This window comes from Miniopterus schreibersii (assembly GCF_964146895.1).
Source record: "Miniopterus schreibersii genome assembly, chromosome: 11".
Classification (NCBI taxonomy): Eukaryota; Metazoa; Chordata; class Mammalia; order Chiroptera; family Miniopteridae; genus Miniopterus; species Miniopterus schreibersii.
In genome coordinates this window covers 25,980,675-26,002,607 of record NC_138111.1, presented here as the reverse complement: position 1 = coordinate 26,002,607, position 21,933 = coordinate 25,980,675, and the positions used below count along the sequence as shown (strand labels likewise).

The 21,933-nt window shown below is 41.3% G+C and overlaps 1 protein-coding gene across 3 annotated transcripts; it reads right to left on the bottom strand.

Moving 5' to 3' along the window:
* Positions 1-201: 201 nt before the first annotated feature.
* Positions 202-21,438, bottom strand: ZBTB5 (zinc finger and BTB domain containing 5). 3 transcript variants are annotated; one of them, XM_081151671.1, is made up of 2 exons: positions 21,320-21,438; positions 202-4,947 (listed from the first exon to the last, which is right to left on the bottom strand). In XM_081151671.1, exon 2 carries the CDS (start codon positions 4,941-4,943, stop codon positions 2,913-2,915), a length of 2,031 nt encoding a protein of 676 aa, XP_081007797.1. In that variant the 5' UTR covers positions 4,944-4,947; positions 21,320-21,438; the 3' UTR covers positions 202-2,912. The 3 variants fall into 3 exon arrangements, with proteins under 3 accessions (XP_081007797.1, XP_081007795.1, XP_081007796.1); XM_081151669.1 differs by lacking the exon at positions 21,320-21,438 and adding an exon at positions 20,677-21,313; XM_081151670.1 differs by lacking the exon at positions 21,320-21,438 and adding an exon at positions 19,934-20,054.
* Between the last annotated feature and the right edge of the window lie 495 nt (positions 21,439-21,933).

The following is a 21,933-nucleotide window of genomic DNA, read 5'->3' as shown; positions in this document are numbered from 1 at the left end:
AAAGACTGCAGGCAAGGCAGAAGGGACTAAATTGAGGGGAAGGACCAATAATTGTTATTGAGAGTATTAGAGTATTTTCTAGAAGACTTGGTTAAAAAAAAAAAGTACTGGTCAAAGCAGCATTAGCAGAGAAAACACTACTTCCCTTTTTTGATATAACCTTAATAAGCTAAGCGCGGAAAAAGAACACATATTTAGAGGTATGAATGTGACAAATTTATTTCAAAATCTCAAATTTTGACCAGCATAGCACCACTGACATGGGTGCCCTGATAGAACTTTATGATTTGATCACCAGAAATTATGCCAGGCTATAATTAAGGCTAACCAATCAAAATCCAGGTACCCAATACCAGTTATAATTCAGGTAGAAACTGGATCATAGGACCCCTGGGACTGGTTTTCCAGGGAACCTCTGAATTATCTTTTAAGCACTACAGCTTGTATGAGGACACTGGCCTGCAAGCTTGCTTCTCTCACACACAAACTGATTGACTAAGAGGTAGATGAGCAATTCAGATTCCATCTAGCAGAGGAAAGGCAGGGCTCCAGCTACTGTACTGGAGATAGGCCCCAAAGCAAAGTCCACTTAAGCCTGAGATGAGGTGAGGGGGCAGCCTCGTCGCACCACCTCCTCAAGATGAAAGGGAAGGAGGGCTGCCACTGCTCTTCCCAGTGTCACTGGTTCTCCCCCGGGTCCAAGCGGGCCTCTTGTTGTCCATGCTGACCCACCTGCCTCCCAAGGTTAATCTCCCAAGACACTGGTCCCCTCACTGTGTAGAGGGGTGGATGTAGCGCCTCCTCACATCAAATCAGAACACAACTGCTAACAATTAGCCACACACACACTGAATTTCACAGGTGACCCCATGTCCTCCAGCGGTCTCTTTCCCACATCTGCTGGAAAGGAGAGGAATCTGTTCACAGGAGATGCTAAGCCCAACTATGAACATTATGAGTTTATCCAGACAGGTGTGTAACTGTACACACTAGATTAAGAGGAAAAAACACGATGAGATATATATATATTTTTAGGCTACACATACTTAGCTTTCTAAACACAAGAACTGAAGGATTTCTCTCAATTATGCACAATGAATGGTTGGTGTCTACAAAAGCTGTATGAAAAATGAACTCATGTTCATGCATGAATTAAACTGACTTCATGAGCTCTACAGAGACACATTAACTTGTGCGGTTTTCCCGGACACACACAAACCAGGGCTCAGTCTGACACAGGTGCCACCAACAGCCCTGATAGCACAGGGTCAGGAGACCTGCAAGGTGGGCTAGGGAAATGAGGCAGTGGGACCCAAAGTGGCCCCAGACAGTGACCCAAATGTTTCTTCCAACAGTCTCAGATGCTACTTGGTGACTTCTGTGATCTGGGCTATCCAACCCTCTTATAAAGTCTGGAAAATATCTGGGAACACTGCTGTTTGGATTTCAAACATGCAATACTGGGCCCAGGCAACAACGGAAGTTCACATTCTATACTTTAAAACTATAGTATATGCCCTAGCCAGTATGGCTCAGTGGTTGGAGCACTGTCCCTCAGTCTGAAGGGTCCTGGGTTCAATTCCAGCCAAGGGCACGTACCTCAGTTGCAGGCTTTATCCCCAGCCCCTATTGGGACGTGTGTGGGAGGTAACCAGTCAATGTGTCTCCCTCACATCGATATTTCTCTCTCTCTCTCTCCCCCTTCCACTCTCTCTGAAAAGCAATGGAAAACATATCCTTGGGTGAAGATTGAAAATTAAAAAAAAAACAACAATACTGTTATATACTACAGTATATATACTACAGTATATAACAGTACTAAACAATATAACAATACTATATTATATACTACAGTACTAAAACCCACGGTTTTTGGTTAGTTTCTAACTGAAAACAGCAATCTAGGCCTGGGGATGAAGCCATATAGGGCGTGAAATAGCGAAGCAGAGAACAGGCATGGCGTGTCATTGGGTGGGATGTGTCAGGCTGGACTGGCCCTGAAGTCTAGATGGAGCAAAGGGTAAATGCGCTATGAACGATCCCACAGAACAGGACTCCACATCATCAGAACAAAGACAAACACTAGCTTTTTTCTGACTTCCAAACATGGAACTGTAACATATGTATACAAATTGGTTAAAATACTGCTAAAACAGCACACACAGAAACAGTACCTTACTTGTCACTCCCTACAAGTACATACTCCATTTACAATCTTGTTTTTAAAACCAGGAAAATTTGTTAAAACATCTATCCAACAGTGATGTTTTCAAAAGTATATACACCTAACAGCCCAGAGAATGCTTGCTCTGGACCCAGTGTCAGCACCATCAAAGTGCAGTGTCTGTGACTGCAAGTCAGACAAAAATAAAAAATACAGTACTTTCTGAGGCCTAGAACTAGCTCATAGTAAGTAAGCTCTAAAGCATTGTGGCCGACAGGCATGTCATCCTCAAGGGCTTTTAGATGGGCACAAAGTTGCCACTGGTTACACATAAGTGAGTTTTGCACCACTGTACAGGTATATAATATTCCCGTCAGAAGGTATAGGAAATTTAATTAAATGCTTCACAGAGTTTTACAAAAATTGCTAAAAAAATTTTTTTGCACTTCAATTTTTAATTTTTACATGTGCCACTTTTAACAACATCAATTATAAACTGCTTTCTGGCTGCATTACTCAACCCTAAGGAAGAACTTGGTTCGGGGACTGCGTCCCTCTCTGAAAGCTGCATTTCACTCAGAAATGCAGCAGCACTAGTGCTACACATATTAGTTCTCCACTGAGTCATAGAAATTTGCAAGAGCCACTGGGCAGCCTGAAGCCTCAAACCCAAGGGCATTAACCCTCAATCAAGAGATTTTAGTTTCTGCCCTACAACTGGCATTGACACTCTCTCAAGAGGTCAGGGTTAGAGCAAAGTGCTGGGAAGGCTGCTGCTCTGCCAGCGCAGGCAGGTAGTCTTAGAATGTTTATACAGGTGGCTGGACTGACTGAACCTCTTGCCGCACTTCAGGCAGGCATAGGGTTTTTCACCTGTGTGGACACGGATGTGCTTCTTACAATCTGTCAAGGTCAGAAAAGTCTTGCAGCAGATTTTGCAGGCATACTTGCGAGCTCCCTCTACAACCAAGACATTGTGCTCTGATAAGGCCTTCTTGCACTTTGACAGGACATCAGCAGACGCCCTGGTCAACTGTGGAGGGCCAGGCTGGGAAGGATGCCCATTTTCAAATGAGGATGTGGCCCCATTCATCATTAGCTGGGAACTGGCAGAGTTTTCTGGGATCTGTGAGCTCCTGACAGAAGTTACAATTGGCATTTTGGGAGCTATACGGCGGTAGTATGGAAAGTTACTGGCCTTTCCTCTTGAGGAGCCCATCATTACCCTGGAGAAGGAAGAGTGGAGGCCCAAACCAGATCTGGAAAAATCCATTCCAAACTGTTCTCCTTGATAGCCTGAACTCTGCACACATGGCAGGCCCATGGCTTCCTGCATAGGCCTAGCAAAGTGGGAGTCTGCAGGCTCACTGAATGGGTTTTCCACATGAGAGCCAGTGGCTGAGGAGGGCCCGCCCGCAGGCCCAGCCTCTGGACTCAACAAATAAGGGGCCTCACACTCCAGCCTGCAGTCACTAGTGGTGTTTGGGATATTATCATCATTGTTCTGAGTTGCACTAAAGTTACTTCCTCTGCTCTTGTTTAGAAAATTTGAAATGCTAAAAGTGGACTTATGATCTAAGTTATTTGTGACTTCCAAAATATGGATGTCACCTACCCTGTCAGTGCTGGACTGGGGATCTGAAAAACTCCGATCACTGCTTTCAGGGCTGAGGTCTATCTTCTCAGCACTGACCACAACTCCTTCCACTTCCACAGATTCACTGCCTTCTGCTTGTGAGGTCACATCACTCACTTCATCCTGAGGCTCAGGAGAGCTCAAAGGCTCAGATTTAACCACCACTCTCATGTGTTCCTTCTCACCAAGGCCAACCTCAGGATTTTCACACTGAAAACCACTTTTCTCAGTTGCAGCTTCCTGCTCAAAACTCGTCTCCACCTGAGTTGCACGTGAGGCCATGGACAACTGTGGCATGTTGCTGGCACTGTTGTCAGACTGGCTAGGCACCTGGGCATCTTCTTGAGCACCAAAAGACTGGTCGAACATGATGGCACCATCTTCCTGGTTGTCGGTCATTCCATCGGCTTTAGGGTTATCCACAATTTTCAGAGAATCTGGTGAGAAGAATTCCTCTCGAGAATGAACCCCTGAAGGTCCACTCTCTGGTGTAACATTGGAAATAGTAGAATCATCCATGGCAGGTCGGAGGCGCTGTCTGGCCCTTTCCTCTGCAGACTGCTTGCGCTTATGAAGACGTCTCATGGGGAAAGGCGTCCGCTGGTCCAGGTTACTGCGCATCGATGAGCTCATGGAGGCCGGCTGCTCCTCGCCACTCTGATTGGAATTGAGGGCTGAGCTCACAATGCTTAGTCCCAGCTGCTGCAACATAAAGAAGCGCTGCATGCGGGCGCTCTGTTCCTGAACACGCTCACTGGGGGGAGACATGGGCAGCGTCCTTGTCGTTAAGTAATGTTTACATGCCTTAACAACAGAGTTCAAATGCAAGTGAGAGGCTGCCAATAAGACATCCATAACATTGCTCTCCCCCAGCATGAGGGTGGAGGTATACATCATGTCAATCAGTGCGGCAAAGGCCTCCGCTGTCACTACCTCACTATCCAGCTGGATCATGTTCATGGTCTGATCTCCCTCCGCCACTGAGAACAGTGCTCGGAAATGCGTGCTGCAGGCTGCCAATACAGAGCGGTGGGCTTTAAAATGTCTATTCCCTACTACAATGACACAATCACAGAGCTGGCCATGAAGTCTTTGGTAGTTCAGTTGCTGAAAGATCTGTTCAAAGTGTCCAGGAAAATCCATGATCCTATGGGAAAACAAAGAAAGTGTTAAGAATTAGAAAAGCTTAAAATAAAGCCAGAGCACAGAGGTAGTGATGAAAAGAGAGGCGTGGTTGGCCAAACTTGGATCTATACAAGCTTGTGATATTTTTGATAATGGGCACAGACTAAAAACCTGACAAACAAGGAACAAATGCTGATTCAGCTACAGCCCTGGAAGCATGCACATAACTGGGATCAGTTGCTGATTGTTTACAGGCTCCCTTCACTCTTCATATGACCCACTTTCAACACTCAGAGTCCATGTTAGAAAAGACCAACGTGTGGCCCTGACCAGCGTTGCTCAGTGGTTAGAGTGCCAGCCCTCACACCGAAGAGTCACAGGCTGGATTCCTGGTCAAGGGCACATACCTGAGTTGCAGGTTCAATCTCTGGCCTCAGTCAGGGCACATGTGGGAGGCAACCAATCAATGTTTTTCTCTCACATCGATGTTTCTCTCTCCTCTCTCCCTCCCTCCCTCCTTCCTTTGCTTTCACTCTCTCTAAAAAAAATCAATGGAAAAAAGTATCCTCAGGTGAGGATTAACAAAGAAAAAAAAAAAAGACCAACGTGTGAATGATAGAATATCTACCCCACAGAAGTTAATTCAACTTCTGCATTCCCTAAGGACAATGAATAAATTTCAGAGTCTTTTAGTAACTTAAATAAGTGAAAAGGGTAAATCAATATTAGTGGGGAAGACTTCCAGTTCTAGATGGCAGCAGACTGCACACGTTTACTCTCCCCCGCCCCACACACACTCATCCCAAAAATCCTGTTAAAAATATGAGGTTTTTTGGTTTTGTTGCTTTTTTAAAGGTATAAACCCACAAGGAAAAAAAAGAATAGGAAATAAATATCAATAGCATTTTGGAAGCTAGTGAACAGGTACATGAATGACTGCTAAGTGACTTAGCATACCCAGAAAGCTAAATTCACTTGCAGTGGATAAAACACTGACTTTATATAAACTCCACCCAAAGGCTCAGAAACTGGTTGCTGAGGTGCCAGGGGACATGGAATGGAGGTGATACTAAGACAGGAGGACTGAATGGAAATCTATTTAATAAAAAAAGAATACAATGGAAACGCTGAGCCTGTGCACAGAAAAGGTAAATCTATAGAAAGAGCTATCTGGGACTCAGGATGGGATCATGGAAGGTGTGCAAATGGGAAGAGGGAATTTTGAGGGGAGTGGTGGAAATGATCTAAAATTAGATTGTGGTAATGATCACACAACTCATAATTTTCTAAAAATATTTGTACACTTAAAACAAGTAATTTTATGGTATGTACATTATACCTCAATATAGCTCAATAAATTATACCACAATAAAAAAAATAATGAGGAAAGGGAAAAACAGATGAACAAGATCCAGATGAGGGGGGCATAAAAGACTAACTTTCCAAATAAATGGCATTTCAACCCAGCATGCTACTTTAAAAGGATAATGACATTCTGCTCAATGCCTTTATTCTTCAAAAAGCAGCAGAAATATGATTATCTGAGGGAAAATAGCCTCCTTATTTTTTGAAATGTCAGTCATCTTGAGTATAAGAAGAAACTACCCTCTTTTCCACAAAAAGGTCATTCACTAGAATGCCACCTCTCAATGTTCAATCCCTTCTATTTATAGAAAAGGCATGCAAGGATATTGTGGTCCCAGAAGCACTATTTTGAGGAAATTCCCAGAGCCTAGAAACCTTTGAGAAGAGACTCCTGAGGTAGCTAAGCATGACCGCAACAAAAGGTGGGTGTTGAAATAATACTGGAAGATAAATAGGCCGTACAATCATTTAGCTTCCCATTCACCTCAAGATTGTCAGCCCTGTATAAGATGCCCTAACATAGCCCTGGAGATCAACTTAAGTTCTTCTCAACACATGCAACTCAAGCTCTTCTCAGAACACTTTGGGGATGACTGGAATGTCTTGCTATGCCTTGTTGTCAGGCCATCTTCAGGGCAGTACAAAGGCTAAGGCTTCCCTTTCTCTCTCTTTTTAATCCTCACCCAATGTTTTCATTGATTTTTTAAGAGAGAAGTATCGATGTGAGAGAGAAACATCGATCGACTGTCTCCTGCAAGGCTGCCTCCCGTACACACCCCAAATGGGGATCGAACCTGCAACCGTATGGTGTATGGGATGACTCTCCAACCAACTGAGCCACCCGAGCAGGCAAGGCAAGGCAAGGCAAGGCAAGGCCTCCTTTTCTCCTAAGGGGCTCTGGAAGTTGTGAAACTAACATGGTGACATTAGAGATGATCAAAACCTAGAGAAACACCTGTTCTCTAAGTTAGTAACAGTGTGCAATTATTCATTTACAGATTCTCCAAACTAATTTCTCCTTAATGGCAATACTCTTTCATCTCAATATCATTTAATCAGTCAATTTATGATCATTTGGTTTAGCAATGGGAATCAAATCCCCCAGGTTAAAGCAAATCTTAGCCATAAAGCTGGCTAATTGGATTATTCAACTGTCCTTCTTTCCAATATTAAGAATGTTGGAAAGCACCTCAGTATACGTCAGAGTCCTTAACTGAATACAGCAGAGTCCACTCCACTGATTTAAGGAGAAAGAGATTTATGATTACAGGATGTTGGGAAGCTTACAAAATCTTCAGGAGGATGGAAGAGCTATACTCAAATGCCCCAGAGCACCCAACCACACTGTGGAACCATTCCAGAAAATTCATTACTGCTACTGCCACCTCTACCACCTGCAGCTTTGCATGGATCTTGCTCTGGATTAGCTGCTCAGTTGCCATTGCACCTTCTAGACCGGCACTGTCCAATAGAACTTTTTATGATGGAAAATCATCAGCATTGTTGCTATGCTATACACTAGTCATATGTGGCTATGAGCACTGAAATGTGGCTAGTGTTAGCTGAGGAACTGAACTTTAATTTTATTTAATTTTAATTAATTTAAATGGCTACCATATTGGAGAGTAATTCTAAATGTTCAGTATTGTTCCATATTTCTCACATGTGCATCCAAACCCCACTCAAGTATATACGACCAAGGGAACCTTAGTTCTTATATCTGCACTGTAACTATGATTCTACCTTGGGAAAGTGGGCTCACAATTTGCAGGCCATCCAAATGTAAATGAGGGGGTGTTCAAAATATTTTGGGCAGCTAAAAATGACAAATGTCCACTACAACATCCCACTGAAAATTAGAGGCCCTCAACGTGCATGTAACATACAGATGACTTTGGAAATGCAGAGTTATACTGGGTAAGAGGTGATTATCTAGAAGCGAAAGAAAGAACCAAAACAGAAGACCAGAACACTGGTGTTACAATACATGTGTGCAGCCCTGGCCAGTTTGGCTCTGTGGTTAGAGCATTGGTCCGCAGACTGAAGGGTCCCAGATTCGATTCCGGCCAAGGGCACGTACCTCGGTTGCAGGCTCGGTCCCCAGCCCTAGTCTGCGGGAGGCAACCAACCAATGTGTCTCTCCTCCTTCCCCTCTCTCTGAAAAGCAATGGAAAAAATATCCTGGGGTGAGGATTAAAAACAAACAACAACAGAAATCCACCAATGCACACGTGTGGCACTGCAGACATCTTCAACCAGCACTTACTAAATCCTAACTCCTGATTCCTCTTCCATGGGCTATGGTAAGAATATGTACTTGTTAATTTATTTTAAAATAATAATAATTACATGTTAATGTAAACAACTTTTATTAAAAAAAAATATTTTCCCCTCAAAATAATGAGAAGGGTGTCAGTTTTACATTTTTGCATTAACAGAATAGAGCTGGATTCTCATATTTGCTAGTGCATTCAGGTTTTTGCAATATCACATATCATAAGGCCTCTGGAAAACTCCACTGTACGCTCATGGAAGAATGAGAGTGAAAAAAAGCAAGTAAGTATTTGTATTATTATGAAAACAGTTTTGACTTCATAGATCCCTTGAAAAAGTGTCTGGGGCCCCTGGGGGTCCTTGGACTGTACTTTGAGAACGGCGAATCAAGTGAAAATTCTAACTATACTGGGACGATGGAGGTGGGGAGAGTACACTGAAATGCACAGACCAAAACTAGTAGAATTGTTAGGAGAAGTTAACAAGTTCATTAAAAAAAGTCTTATCTATAACCAAGGGGAAGTCAATAGATAATGTTTAACTAAGAAATTAAGTAGCTCCAAGCATATCATTTAGTATATATACACAAATATCAAAAGAATTAGCTCTAAGAGTTGAAAGTGGTAGCCTTGGGGAAGAGAAAATGGAAAGCAGAGAGACTAGGGCCTGGTGTTTTTCTTAACAAATCTTGTAGAACTATTTGATTCTTTAAGTAATCTGTACTTAGCAAACTACATATACTTTTGGTATAATCTGTTTTTAAAATCTAAAAAGAAGAGAGCCAGAACAGACCATAACCCCTCCCCCCACACACACACAATTAGAAAAAGTTGCCAAAGAAGAATTACTCTCCATCCCTGAAAAGGTATCAGTACCAAATAGTTTTATAGGAACTACCTATTAAATGCTATGGAAAAGATAATTCATATGTTATTTAAACCATTTTAGGAGAGGAAGCTTCCAATGATCCAATATTGAAATAGTTACTATATCACATGCCATGGATCAATAAGGACGAGTTATGCAGAGAAGGGCAATCTGTTGCTGTGAGTGCACTAACAGACTTTTAAGAGAAGCTATTTAATATCCAGTAACACATGCCTAACTCAATTAAGGTAAAAGTACAGCCATGCGTTAAACCAAATGAGAAATGCAGGGGATGCACTAGCATTTTTAAACGTATGTTTTGCCATCCGAAAATGCCACATCAAGAATGAATTGGAAATAGCAGGGCATTACTATGATACCCAAAAGTGATTCCAAAGACCATGAATATGAAGAAGGCTTAGATTCATACCATCTTAGGTAAGGTTCCCCAGAAGCAGACCACAGAGAAGGATTCAGTGCAAGTGATTTATCAAGGAAGTGCTCCCAGGAGAAACTGGGAGTGGGGAGCATGAGGAAAACAGCAGCAGCTAAGCAAGGGTGTGATTTGGGACAAAAACCCAGTCTTAGCCTGGTCTAGCAGGGGAGCTCTGGAGTATAAATGAGTTTAAGCCACCACAAGGCAAAGGAACTGGTCTTTGTAGCCCTGCATTAGTCAGTCAACAGCTAAGAGCCTCTCCAGGGAAACGAAAACTGCTAGGCACTTCCAGATTTCTGGGCCCACGCACAAAGTGATACCAGTCACCCAAAGACCTAGGCCTCAAAAAAGTCACAGATGCAAGTCATTAGAAGCAAAAGCATACAGAAGCTGCATGGCGGGTGCACAGAACCGGTAAAAAGGATCAAGGGGATCTGGTGAGAGCCCTGACAGTATCTGCTACTCACACTTGGTGATACTAAGGAATAAAGTGATGTGTAACTATATAGACAAACAGATGCTACTGTCTGTTAGGAAAGGACATTTTTGTATATATACTTAATATGTCTTACTCCCAATGCCCCATTGCTGTCCCAAAATTATTAAGTCAATGAGAAATCTCAATTCAGTTCTTTCATTTTAAGATGCCACTTAGCATTAAGAGGCCCCATTGTAGTAAACATTAGTAAATACTGTTTACAAGTCATTAACAAAATAATATACCACAACATACTTTCTCAATTGAGCTTTCTGGCATAACTAAAGAAATCTAATTATTTTGGGCATTAAAATACAGCTAGCTGTAGTTATAATGGTCTGTCAGTTAAGACTTTGTACTTAGAACCAACAGAACCCAACTCTGGCTTACTTGAGCAAAAGACATCTGAGAGAGCAAAGCCTTGGGAGGGTAAAAAACCAGACAGCGGTCAAAGGAATTTTGAAGGGTTAGGAAGCAAAATCCATAATCACAATGGTACAGCAGGAAGATCTCCTTCAGCTACTGCCTCTGCAATAAACTGCCTCCACCAGTTCCTTCAGTATGGACATCACATGCTCAAGACTCAAAGTTCTAGGGAGAGCTCCTACACCCCCACTTCTGATTGTGCTGGAAAAGCAAAGATGAAGGGTTTATCTTTCTGTTTTTTACTTACGTAGTGGAAGGCTGGTTGCTGATGATTTATCCACCTAACAAGATTATATATAAGGGGGGTAGGTGGAGATAATTCACAAATAGAAAATCAGAATGCTATTAGGAAAGAAAAAAATGTCTGAGAGTTTTTTAGTAATACTAAGATACTTTGGGCAACAAAGTGATAAGAACAACCCAAGAACTGCAATGGCCTAATTTATATTTCATGTTCTTTATAAAAACTAGTCATGTGAAATAAGGCAATGTGTATAGCAAACTGTATTTCCAAGATGGCTGGCCACATTAAGATCTCCCATCCTGCATGCTGTCTTACAATGATATTGACACTCCTCTCATCAAGAGAAGGGATCTATGTTCACTCCCCTCGAAGCAGACAAGTCTGTGACTATGCCAAAAGTTATACTATGTGACTTGTGAGCTAGGTTATAAAAGGTAACACAGGTCTTCAACTGGCCTTTTGGCTTCCTCTTGGAACCCAACCATCATGCCATGAGAAAGTACAGCTAACGTCTAGCTGACAGTGAACACCAGATATGAGTATGCCTTCAAGATGACTTCCGCACCAGTCACAATCTGACTATAAGCACATGACAGACCCCAAGAGATTAGAATCATCTAGCTAAATTCAGTTAACCTGTAGAACTGTTAGAGAATAATGATTCTTGTTGTTTTAAGTTATTAAGTTTCAAAGTGGTTTTGTTACACAGCAACAAATAACTGCAACAATGTGAAACTTGTTAACATCTTTCCACAAATCAACATTTAAATGCTACCTCCAAGGAATTCATTTTTTTTGTCTATTATGCCTTTGGAGAAAATCCTTTTTCACCCATTCTTAGTCCATGTGGTACTTATAGATCAGACTGCCCCAAACTTCTCAGTTCCATGGGTGGACAGATGATCCAGGAAGGTCTTGTTTACAGATATTGTTTAAGAAATGGGTATATGACCCACACCATGCCAATTAGAGTCTTCCCTCAAGACTTCTGCTGCTACTATCAAGAAGAGATATTCTCTTTTCCCAGATCACAATCTATGAGGGAGATAGAAGTCTAGCACTGATGATGGCCAAAGCAGTACCAGAGACAATGTCCTGATGACATCAACACCCTTGGACCCAGCCATGACTGCAGTTAGCATCATTCTATGACTTCCTATTTCACGAGCCAATAAATTCCCCTTTTACCTTAACCTGGTTTATGCTGGATCTTTGTCACACTGTGAGGGTTGAATCACAATCTCAGAAAAACCTAAGTAACATGGCTATCTTCAAACCATGGATCTAGAAGAGGTATTTAAAAAATTCAGTTAGTTGGGGAGGTATAAAATTTGTTACTCTGCTCTGATGGAAGGTAATTATAAATCAAGATCATAGTTATTGAAAACTCTCAAGCAACTCTAGCAAACTCAGAAGTCCAGGCTAAAAGATATTAAAGAGCTCATACTGAAAAGATAAGTGTTTTACCAAAAGCTGCCTGTCTGAAGCCTTCAAACCAACGAAAAAAGCTTCAGGTCTCTTTAAAGATTTCAAAATGTGACTCTATGAGTCTATATAGCTGGAGGAGATACAGGCAAGTAATCTATCAATTTGTAACTGTATCTGACCCAAAGCAAGTATACACTACAATATTTGTTACCTGCAGAAACAGAGTTTTAGTTATTTCTAAACTAAATATAACTAAGAAAATACACTTATACCACTGCTCATTACATTAACATGGATAATCAAGAGTTGACTGTTTTCTCAACAGATTTACTTTCCTAATAATGCTTTATCTAGACTAAAAAGAAAAAAAAGGTTATTTGTGTTCCGGGAGAACAAGCCAGTTAATAGTACATTTTAAACTATTTGATTTATATATTGATCTACCCACATGCTTTTCAATAATATACTTAGTTTATAAAGAAAAATACATCTATACTCAAACACCATCTACCAACACAGCAAGTGATTTGCTGCCTCTATGCCAGGCAGTACCTACTAAGTTGGCACCTGTAGGGAAGCAACTTAATATTCTAAGAAACTCATGACATTCAATATCCTAATCTAAATAAAACCCCAGTTGAAAAATAACAGAACTTTTCCTCCACTTGTAAAGATGATATAGATAAAAATAAATGTAAACAACAAAACCAGGCAAGGTCCCAGTCAAACTGACTAGGATTTTTGACATGGATCCACGTCCTAGAGTCCTGGAACATGCATCCATTGTTCTGATTTCACTAAGTGGAAGTTGGGAAAGGCTGTGACTAGGTAGGCACACAGATGCCCAAGGTTAACCCCAGATACCAGATCTGTCAGCGTAATTTCATAATCTCTCTGGTTCTACTTTGTCAGGGCTGGCTCAGAAACTGGACAGATTAAGTCTACTAACAAAGGAATCCATCAGTGAGTAAAGGTGAGCACCACTGGGGAAGTCAAGCTAATGCCAGAAACCCTTACTGTCTTGCCCTACCCTCCAACTCTCCCTGATTTGCCACCTCGTTTTCAACATTCCTGTGGATTAGCTGACCCAGGATGTCATAACTCAGTTTAAATAAGAAAAGGTATTAGTGCCCTATTATATTCCTAGTGAAAACTCAAAATGCTTTTTTTTAACTAAAAAAAAGTGCCTCGGTAAATTTTTTTAACTAAAAAAAGTGCCTCAGTAAATTATTTGTTGGGTAAACTTCAACTGTATGGTGATGAAATATAACACCATATTACCCAATAGTCATTTTTCTAAGAGCCCCAACGCTCTCCAAAAACCAGAAAGAAAAATTCTCAGAATATCCAAAATAAAGATCAAAACCTACATATGAAAGATTTTCTCATATGAAAGTCCCTCAAGCCTTCACACACTCTTTTGCTTTAAACAAACAAAATTAAAGTTTTTCCAGTTTCCTAACTGACTGAAGATGAGCAACGGCAATTCTAGAATATGAGAAAGAGCGGACTGCAGGTTGACAGCTGCAAAAAGAGACAGCTGACTCACTAGGGGAGAAGAGGTCCAGCAACTTGGAGCCCTCGAGATCTCAACAGCCCTAGAAGATGCTGTGAATTTGGTATACAAATTCATTCATCCAATGTTTTAAAGTGCTTACTCTGTTCGAAGTTAAGTCCTGTGGAACAGAGATTTATATGGCACAGTCCTGTCACCGATGCTTAGTAGAAATGAGACATACACAAATAACCATTAAGTGCCACATAAGTGATAAAGTGTACATGGTGGCTCAAAGGCATCAAAGGTTATTTCCAGTTTCATGGTGGCACTGACAACAGAGCTAGGTATTGTTTTGGATTAGGATAAAATGAGATATAAAGTATATTCTAGACAGAGGTAAAGGTGGGGAGAGGTTTGAGGTGGGGGAAGCTATATATTCATCCTGGAAAATAGGTAAGGGTAGGAAGGAAGGTATTAGATAGTGAATACTCATAACTGATGTTAATAATTACAGCAAGTCACCAGAAAGATTAGCATATAATTCTAAAGACTATCATCACTTTTCAGATAACTTTTGTAAAAAGCATTTTAAAGTTTAAGGACAGTATCAGTCAGGGTTCTTGTTTGCAGCAATAGAAACTGGTTCTAACTAACTTAACCAAAAAGTAACGTGCTGTGCCCTGGCCAGTTTTGCTCAGTGGTTAGAGTGCTGGCCTGAGGACTGAAAGGTCCCAGGTTCGATCCCTGGCCCCAGTTGGGGTTTGTGGGGAGACAACCAACAGATGAGTCACATCGATGTTTCTCCCTCCTTTCCACTCTCTCTGAAAAGCAATGGAAAAAATATCCTCGGGTAAGGATTAAAAAATATAGTAACAACAACATGCTGAAAGGTCATTGATTTGTTCACAGAATTGATGGGAAGGCTGGACACCCGAGCTTGAACTGAGCAGTAGGAACAATCTGGATATAGCCACTAGGACAAGAATGCTGACTCTACAAGAGATCTAATCTCCCTTTGTCTTCATTATTGTTATTTAGTCTTGATTCTTGAATACATACGTCTTTTTTGATATTACATGAGATGAAATGGGAAGTACACTTGAAATAATTGTGCTGTACACTGAAATATGATGATGATGTAGTCTCAAGGAAAAAATACTTGTGCAATTTTTGAGTCACAAACAGCAGTCACTGCTTTTTTCAAGGAATACCATTTTTACTTGGAAGAATGAATGACAAACTATTCAGACTTAAGTATATGCCAGACATTTTCTTGGAAATGAAGAAAATGAGCTTATCATTTCAAGGAAAACAATTTACAGTATTTCTTGCCTATGATAAAATCTGAGCTTTCAGGTAAAAATTAGAATTTTGGAAAATCTGTGTTTGTCACCTTGAGCTTGATAGCTTCCCAATGTTCAAACCCTTCTAATGAGATCATTAGCGATATTAATGAAAGGTGATTTAAAAAATATATTGTATAATAAATGTGTCAACATTTGAAAGATCTGCCTACTTCAGTGAATCAACATTTTCTAAATGACAAATGTTGTAACCATGATGTTATGTTACAAAATAAGGTATGGGTATAAAAAAAACACCAATCAAAGTGCAAGATATAAATTAATATATTTTAATGTAACAATGTGAAAAGTTCATTGATATAGTTTCAGATTCTACATTGCAACTAACCTGTCCTTCCATTAAACTAGACATTAAGGAGATTAGCAAAAAATGTAAAACAGTGCCAATTTGAGCATTCCCAGTGCAGAGATGTTTGTTTCAAATACCACTAGCTAATAAAATAAACCGGGGTTCCTTGGAGAAATGGCTGATTCTAGGACTGAGGCAGGAAATATACAAGATAAGCCTGCAGAATCTTGTAGTTCCAGAAAGTAAAGAAGTGCTTAAAACAAACAAACATGATAATGGGAATATGTGAAAGGGATTTAGGGCCCCATAGGAGAAAGTGCTCTCAAGGCAAAAGCTGGAACAGTTTGAGCAAAAAGATAGATAAAATAGTATTAGATTATAACCCAAAGTATAAAATAAATATCCATAGGTTTATCCTGATATAAATGGTTGATTATATAAATAAATGGGAGAGAAGAGACAAATCTCCTGTGTGCAGAAGAATTCCAAGTAATTTATGTAGCTACTCTGCCCTCAAGGAGATGGAGCATACTCCCTACTCCCCATTCCCCATTCCTTAAGTGTGGGCTGTGCACAGTGACTTCCTTCTAGAGTGCAGTACAGAAAGGGAGGGGAAAAGAGTAACTTTATAGTGGAGATATCTGACAAACATTATCTCAGCCAAGTGATCAAGGGCAACATCAATGGTAATAAGTCATGATCAGAGTATGCATGTTACAGGTATCACGTGTTGATATGAGAGTGGCACTTTTTGTGGTCTTCCCCACAAAAACCCCATAACCCCAGTCTAATCATGAGAAAAACATCAGACAAATCCCAATTGGACAGTCTACAAAATAAGTTGGGTGGCCGTGGGTTAGTTGGACAAGATGAAAAGGTTGAATGCCTACTAAGAGCCAGGTTCTGTAGGTACTTTACATATATTCTCTCTTATGGATGATTGTCAAGCAGTGACTGTCATCCCCATGACTAGGGCCAACATCACCCAACTAGTACAGTAAGTGAAGGAGAAGAGTTATGAACCCAGGTCCAACTATGAAACTTCACTTTGCAGTAATGGGCCCAGTAAGACAGGCCAGGTGGATGATGACAGAATACTCAGGAGAGAACAGTATGTAGTTACGAGTGTGAGCAAAGGCTAGGAATAAGGATTAGGAGGACTGAGGGAGTAAGGGGTTGAAGATGAAAAGCAGGGTCAAGGTCAAGAACTGGGGTGGTGGTGACAGTGAAAAGTGTGTCAAATAACAGCTAAGGGAGTGAAAATTAGAGCAAGGGTTGTGGAAGAGGTGGCAGGAGGGACTTTTCTTGTCCTCTCCTCTTACTCAAATCCTCCCTTGCTACTAATGCCACATGCCACCTCCACCAACCACACTGCCAACGCTTCACCATGGCCAACAGACCCCCGTGTGGAATGTGAGGAGAACGAAGGATGAGCTTTGCCTCCTCCCACTGCCTCTAGCCACTGGCTCCTCCCCAACGCTGCCTTCCAAGAGACTGGCGCAGAAAGATTATCAGGGATCAGAGCTTTGGGGAGAAGAGGAAGGTGACAAAATACATTCCTGACAGCAGGCTCACCTGTCATACAGAGAAAATCTTGGTCTGCCCAACCCTCTCAGGGAGGTGGTCTGTCAGGGTGGTGGCCCAGTAGCAGAGAGTGCTGTCTTAAAGATGGGAATGCCCAAGACAGCCAGTTACATACATGACTGACTGAAAACACTACATTTAAACTTAAAATAATTTAGGACAAATTTCACTGCTTTATCCTGTTTAGAATTTTACACTTACACTGTAACTGGCTTACAAATTTCCCTTTCTTGGCTATTCATTTTAAATTTTCCTAAAATTTAAAAATTTTCCTAAAATTTAAAATAAATAGCCAGCTAGCTGGTTATCTAGATAAAAGAACATCTGTAGACAGTTAAAGGTCTAAAGATCATACAAACTTCATAAAGGTATAAAAACCAATCATAAATGGCTTCTTTTAGCTACTTACAAGTCTGAAACTATTTTAACATCTGTTTAAGAAGTCTAAATGTATTTCCCTCTATTACTTACAAAATGTTGCCTGCCACCCCTCAGTTATCTGCCCCACACAAACTTCTCAGCAATTTAAAAAAGAACATGCATTGCCTTTTAACTCCGACAGATCAAGAAGCATATTTCTTACTGAACAAAACCACTTTATCAAGAAAAAAGCCATCTCAAAGCTTTAAAGACACTATTACTGATAGTGTCTTTACAGGAGAGAAAATAAAAAATAGATTTAATTCATTCTTATAACTAGTTTACTTTCAAAACAGTATATTCCTTCACTTCTGAATCATTTATCAAGTCAATAGCATTTAGCAAGTGACTGATGCTTTAACCTGCTAAGTTGCTTTTGACATTCTACTCAAAATAAAGACTACCATGTATGTTACTAAATGTATTTAGATTTTAGCACATCTGTGGGTTCCTCTCACAACTAAACCCCCAAACAGTGGGTTTTCTTCTCCCTATCCTTCCTCAAATCCTCTCTGCAGCTGCAACTAAAACAGAAGGACTAAACAACTGAAGGTCTTGCATTTTTAGAGGAAGACCGTTGAGTGAGTTTTAATTTATAATTCAGCTAATTAAAATGTAGTGAAAAATCAATTATACCAATTAACAATATCATGTTCAGAAGAAAAGGGGGAGTAATTCACCCTAATCATATTAAACTTAAGAAGTTGGAAATAAAGCACTTGCAAACTTATCAAGTACACAAAGTAAAAGACTACCAAGGCTAATTTCTAAAAGCAGACTCCATTCAAACATCCTTAAAGCTAGTAAACAAAACAAAACACTATGTTGACTTCCATTTATATAAGAAAAAATTATCATGTCCACCCGGACAGCATGGCTCAGAGGTTGAGCATCGACCTAGGATCCAGGAGATCATGGTTTAACTCCAGGTCAGGGCACATGCCCAGGTTGCTGGCTCGATCCCCAGTGGGGGGCGTGCAGGTGGCAGCCAATCAGTGACTCTCTCATCATTGATGTTTCTATCTCTCCCTCTCCCTTCCTCTCTCTGAAATCAATAAGATCATATTTAAAAAAAAAAAAAAATTAATTGGGTACAAAAGTGTTTTAAGTGTACCAAATGTCATTAAATCTTAGATGCCACTGATTATAAAATGCAACACATTTCATGTAACATTAGGAAAGAAAAAAGCTGTCAATTACACTATAGCATAATGCTTATTGATGGCATCCTGTCTTCAAGATTTAAAATGGAATCTAAAACTGTTTTAGAATCAAGAAAATACTGGAATCTTAAACATATCACTCAAACATATTAGAAGATAAGAAAAATTATCCAGACAAAATATAATCTTGAATACTAAGAAAGTTATCTATGCCTAGTATAGTATATTACAATAAAGTTAGTGCTCCAACACAATTCCTAATCTGAACTGTCAGAAAGATAAATCAAAGCTTTTAGCAAATATATGTATAATTAATCAAGTGAAAGTCATCCAACCCCAAATTGGTCTTGAGATTAAAAGCCACTATTCAGTGATGACAATGATGAAAACAACTGTAAAGGGCAATAGTTCACTCAGAAACAGCTGGTCTTTTAGCATGAGAAGTTCACTGCATACTTAGACAAAAGTTGCAGTGTAGTGTTACATTCCACCCCACCTGCTACACTAACAAAAACTGTCTCTACTAGACAACATCCATATTTGAGAAATGTTAAGTACAGTAAAAGAAAAATCATATGCTAAAAACTGACAGAGGGGGAAAAGTATTTGTTTACAATAAATTTACATTTTTAAAAAAGTTGAAAGCTAACATGGAATCAATACCTTGTGTTTTTCTTTTCCCTTCCAAGAAATTGAGGCAGATTCAACATTCTGTGTCAGCACTACAGCAAGCTTTGCCATGTCTGACTGTATACAAGATATTAAGTCTTATCCACACTGAAAAACTCAATTCATGCTAAGTACTTTAAACACTAGAACATTTACATGCATTTTGTATTCAAGTGATTTTTTAAAAATACTTCAACTTCTCATGATAGTCTTGCAACAAAGCCTCTTTTGGAGAGCACTGACCCATTAATTTAGGAAAACACTCCATTATGAGATGCTTTTCTTCCAAATCTTACCACTTTCAGAATTTTGCTAGACACCTCAATGAAACAGAAAGCAGCTTGCCAGTATCTCCAACTAACTACACTGTGTTTTAACACAACTTTTAGGAGAAAAAAGGCAGATCAGAAAACAAGTTAGTTTCAGGACTCTTTAAAAAGTCCCAGTTCATTTATTCAGCAAAATCCAAGGGCCAGAACAAGTCTCCAACCAATTAGTCTTACCTGGCAGGTGATCAAGCTGGCTGCAGTAGCCAGGCCAGTCTTCCCAAGTTTGCTGGGATTTCCCGAGGGGGTTAAAGCAGTAATGGGAAGTCTTCACTTGATTTAGGGACTTTTCTCTAAAAATTCCCTTCCTTCTCTCCCCATCCGATCTCTTCCCCCCAGAGCTACAATTATAGCTTATGGCCAGCCACCCTCAGGGCGGAAATCGTAATACTTCAGCATACAAAAAGCAAGTTCTCCAGAAAACAGAAGCACCCAGCCCACCTTTCAAAAATTACCTAAGGCACAAAAGCCCATCAAAAAAATAAATCATCAATGATGAGGAAGGCACAGCATTCTCTTTAAATCTAAAGAAAGATCTCAATGTACATAATATCTTCTATTTACTACAACTGAAAAGAACAGGTTGGGGCAAACGTAGGTTTACAGTTGTTTATATGGAAAATAATACAATAATTAATAACAGAATAAACTCTGTTTCGCGTACTCACAACTGTAAACCTACTCTGGAAAGCTTTTGTTCAGTTCTTGAATGTGAAGGGTTTCTTACTTCTCTATTCATTCAAATTAACCAGAACTCGAGTATACTACTTAGTGATCAAGACCTTACTTTGCCTTTACCTAAAAACCTTCCTCCACGTTGTAATTTGTATTCTTTTCAGAAATTAGTTTCTACAGTACCTTCTACTATGACAATGCAGACTGAATAACAAATGACCTTTTTTGGAAGGAAAAAGACTGACCTTCAACTCCCCCTTAATTCACTGTCGGATGTATTTATGTGCAAATCTGCAAGGGGAGAAGGTGGACGGCTGTTCTTACACGAAGCCTGGAAGCGGTGGGCATTCAATAAGTGCCCACATACACTTTAGTCCTCTGATAACAAGTTGGGCAATTCCAAAACACTGGCTCCGCCCCTCCAGGGTCAGCCGCGGGTTCCCGATTTCAGACCGCCCTGGCCTCGCTGTGGTGAAATAAACCTGGTGGCTCAGGAGACCAGGATGAGGGCGGTAGATCCTCTAGGCTGTCGATCCGGAGACCTATCCACCCCGCTCGGTAATCAGCCTCTTGGGCCCACAGAGCCGAGGGGGGCAAAAGCTCCCGCCCAACCCCGCAGACAGACTGCCTGGCGTCGGGACAAGGGGGACGCCTGCGCAGAAGAACCCGCCTCCCATCCTCCTGGCCCCTCCACTAGAAAGGGTAACAATACCCCGTCTGAAAGACAGGCAGGCTAGGCGGGGGCCACCGGTACGCGTCTGCGCGCTCCCCAGACGCCTTGTCGCGACCCCGCTTAAGCCGCCAGCCCAGCGCCCCTGGTGTCCAACGGTCTCCACAGGAGCGCGCCCGCGCGCGCTACCACCACTCGCGCTGACAGGGTCCCCTCACCTGAGCCGGGCTCCGCCCCCCTTCTCGCTGGAGAAGGCAATGACCCTTCTCCGATCCGACTCAGCGGTGTCGGAGGAGGCGGGAACGTCCAAGCTAGCGTCTCCTAGATAGGATTTACTCCCCCTTCCGCCCACCCTCCCCGCCCGCCCCGCCTCTCGTCCCCCAGCTCCTGCTGCCGGTTCGCCGCCTCACTCTGAGAACACCGCCGCGGCTGCCGACAGTAAACGGAAGTGACGCAATGCGATAGCGCCTACTCCACCTCCTCTCCTAGGGACAAACTGTAACCAATCAGCAAGGGAGGGGCGGGGGCGGGTCAGCAGAGCAGCCAATCGACGTGCGGAATCCGGAAGACTTTACTAAGTCCCGGAACACTGACCAATCCACGGTCCCAGGAGTCTCGCTGTGTTTACTACCGACCGAATCCGTGAGCGCTGTGACCAATCACCGTTTGCCTTACAACACGTAAAACTGATATCTAACGCCTTTAAGGCGGGATTCATCACTAAGAGGCTCTAGGTTTGGGCTGTAGAAAAGCCAATGTGTGTCACAACCAATCAAGATCCATTGTGGTTGGGACAATCACAATTACGACTGCCGGGAGGCGGGCCCTCAGG

Excerpts from the sequence above, each read along its gene's own strand:
- ZBTB5 (XM_081151671.1), bottom strand. The coding sequence starts at position 4,943 with ATGGATTTTCCTGGACACTTTGAACAGATCTTTCAGCAACTGAACTAC.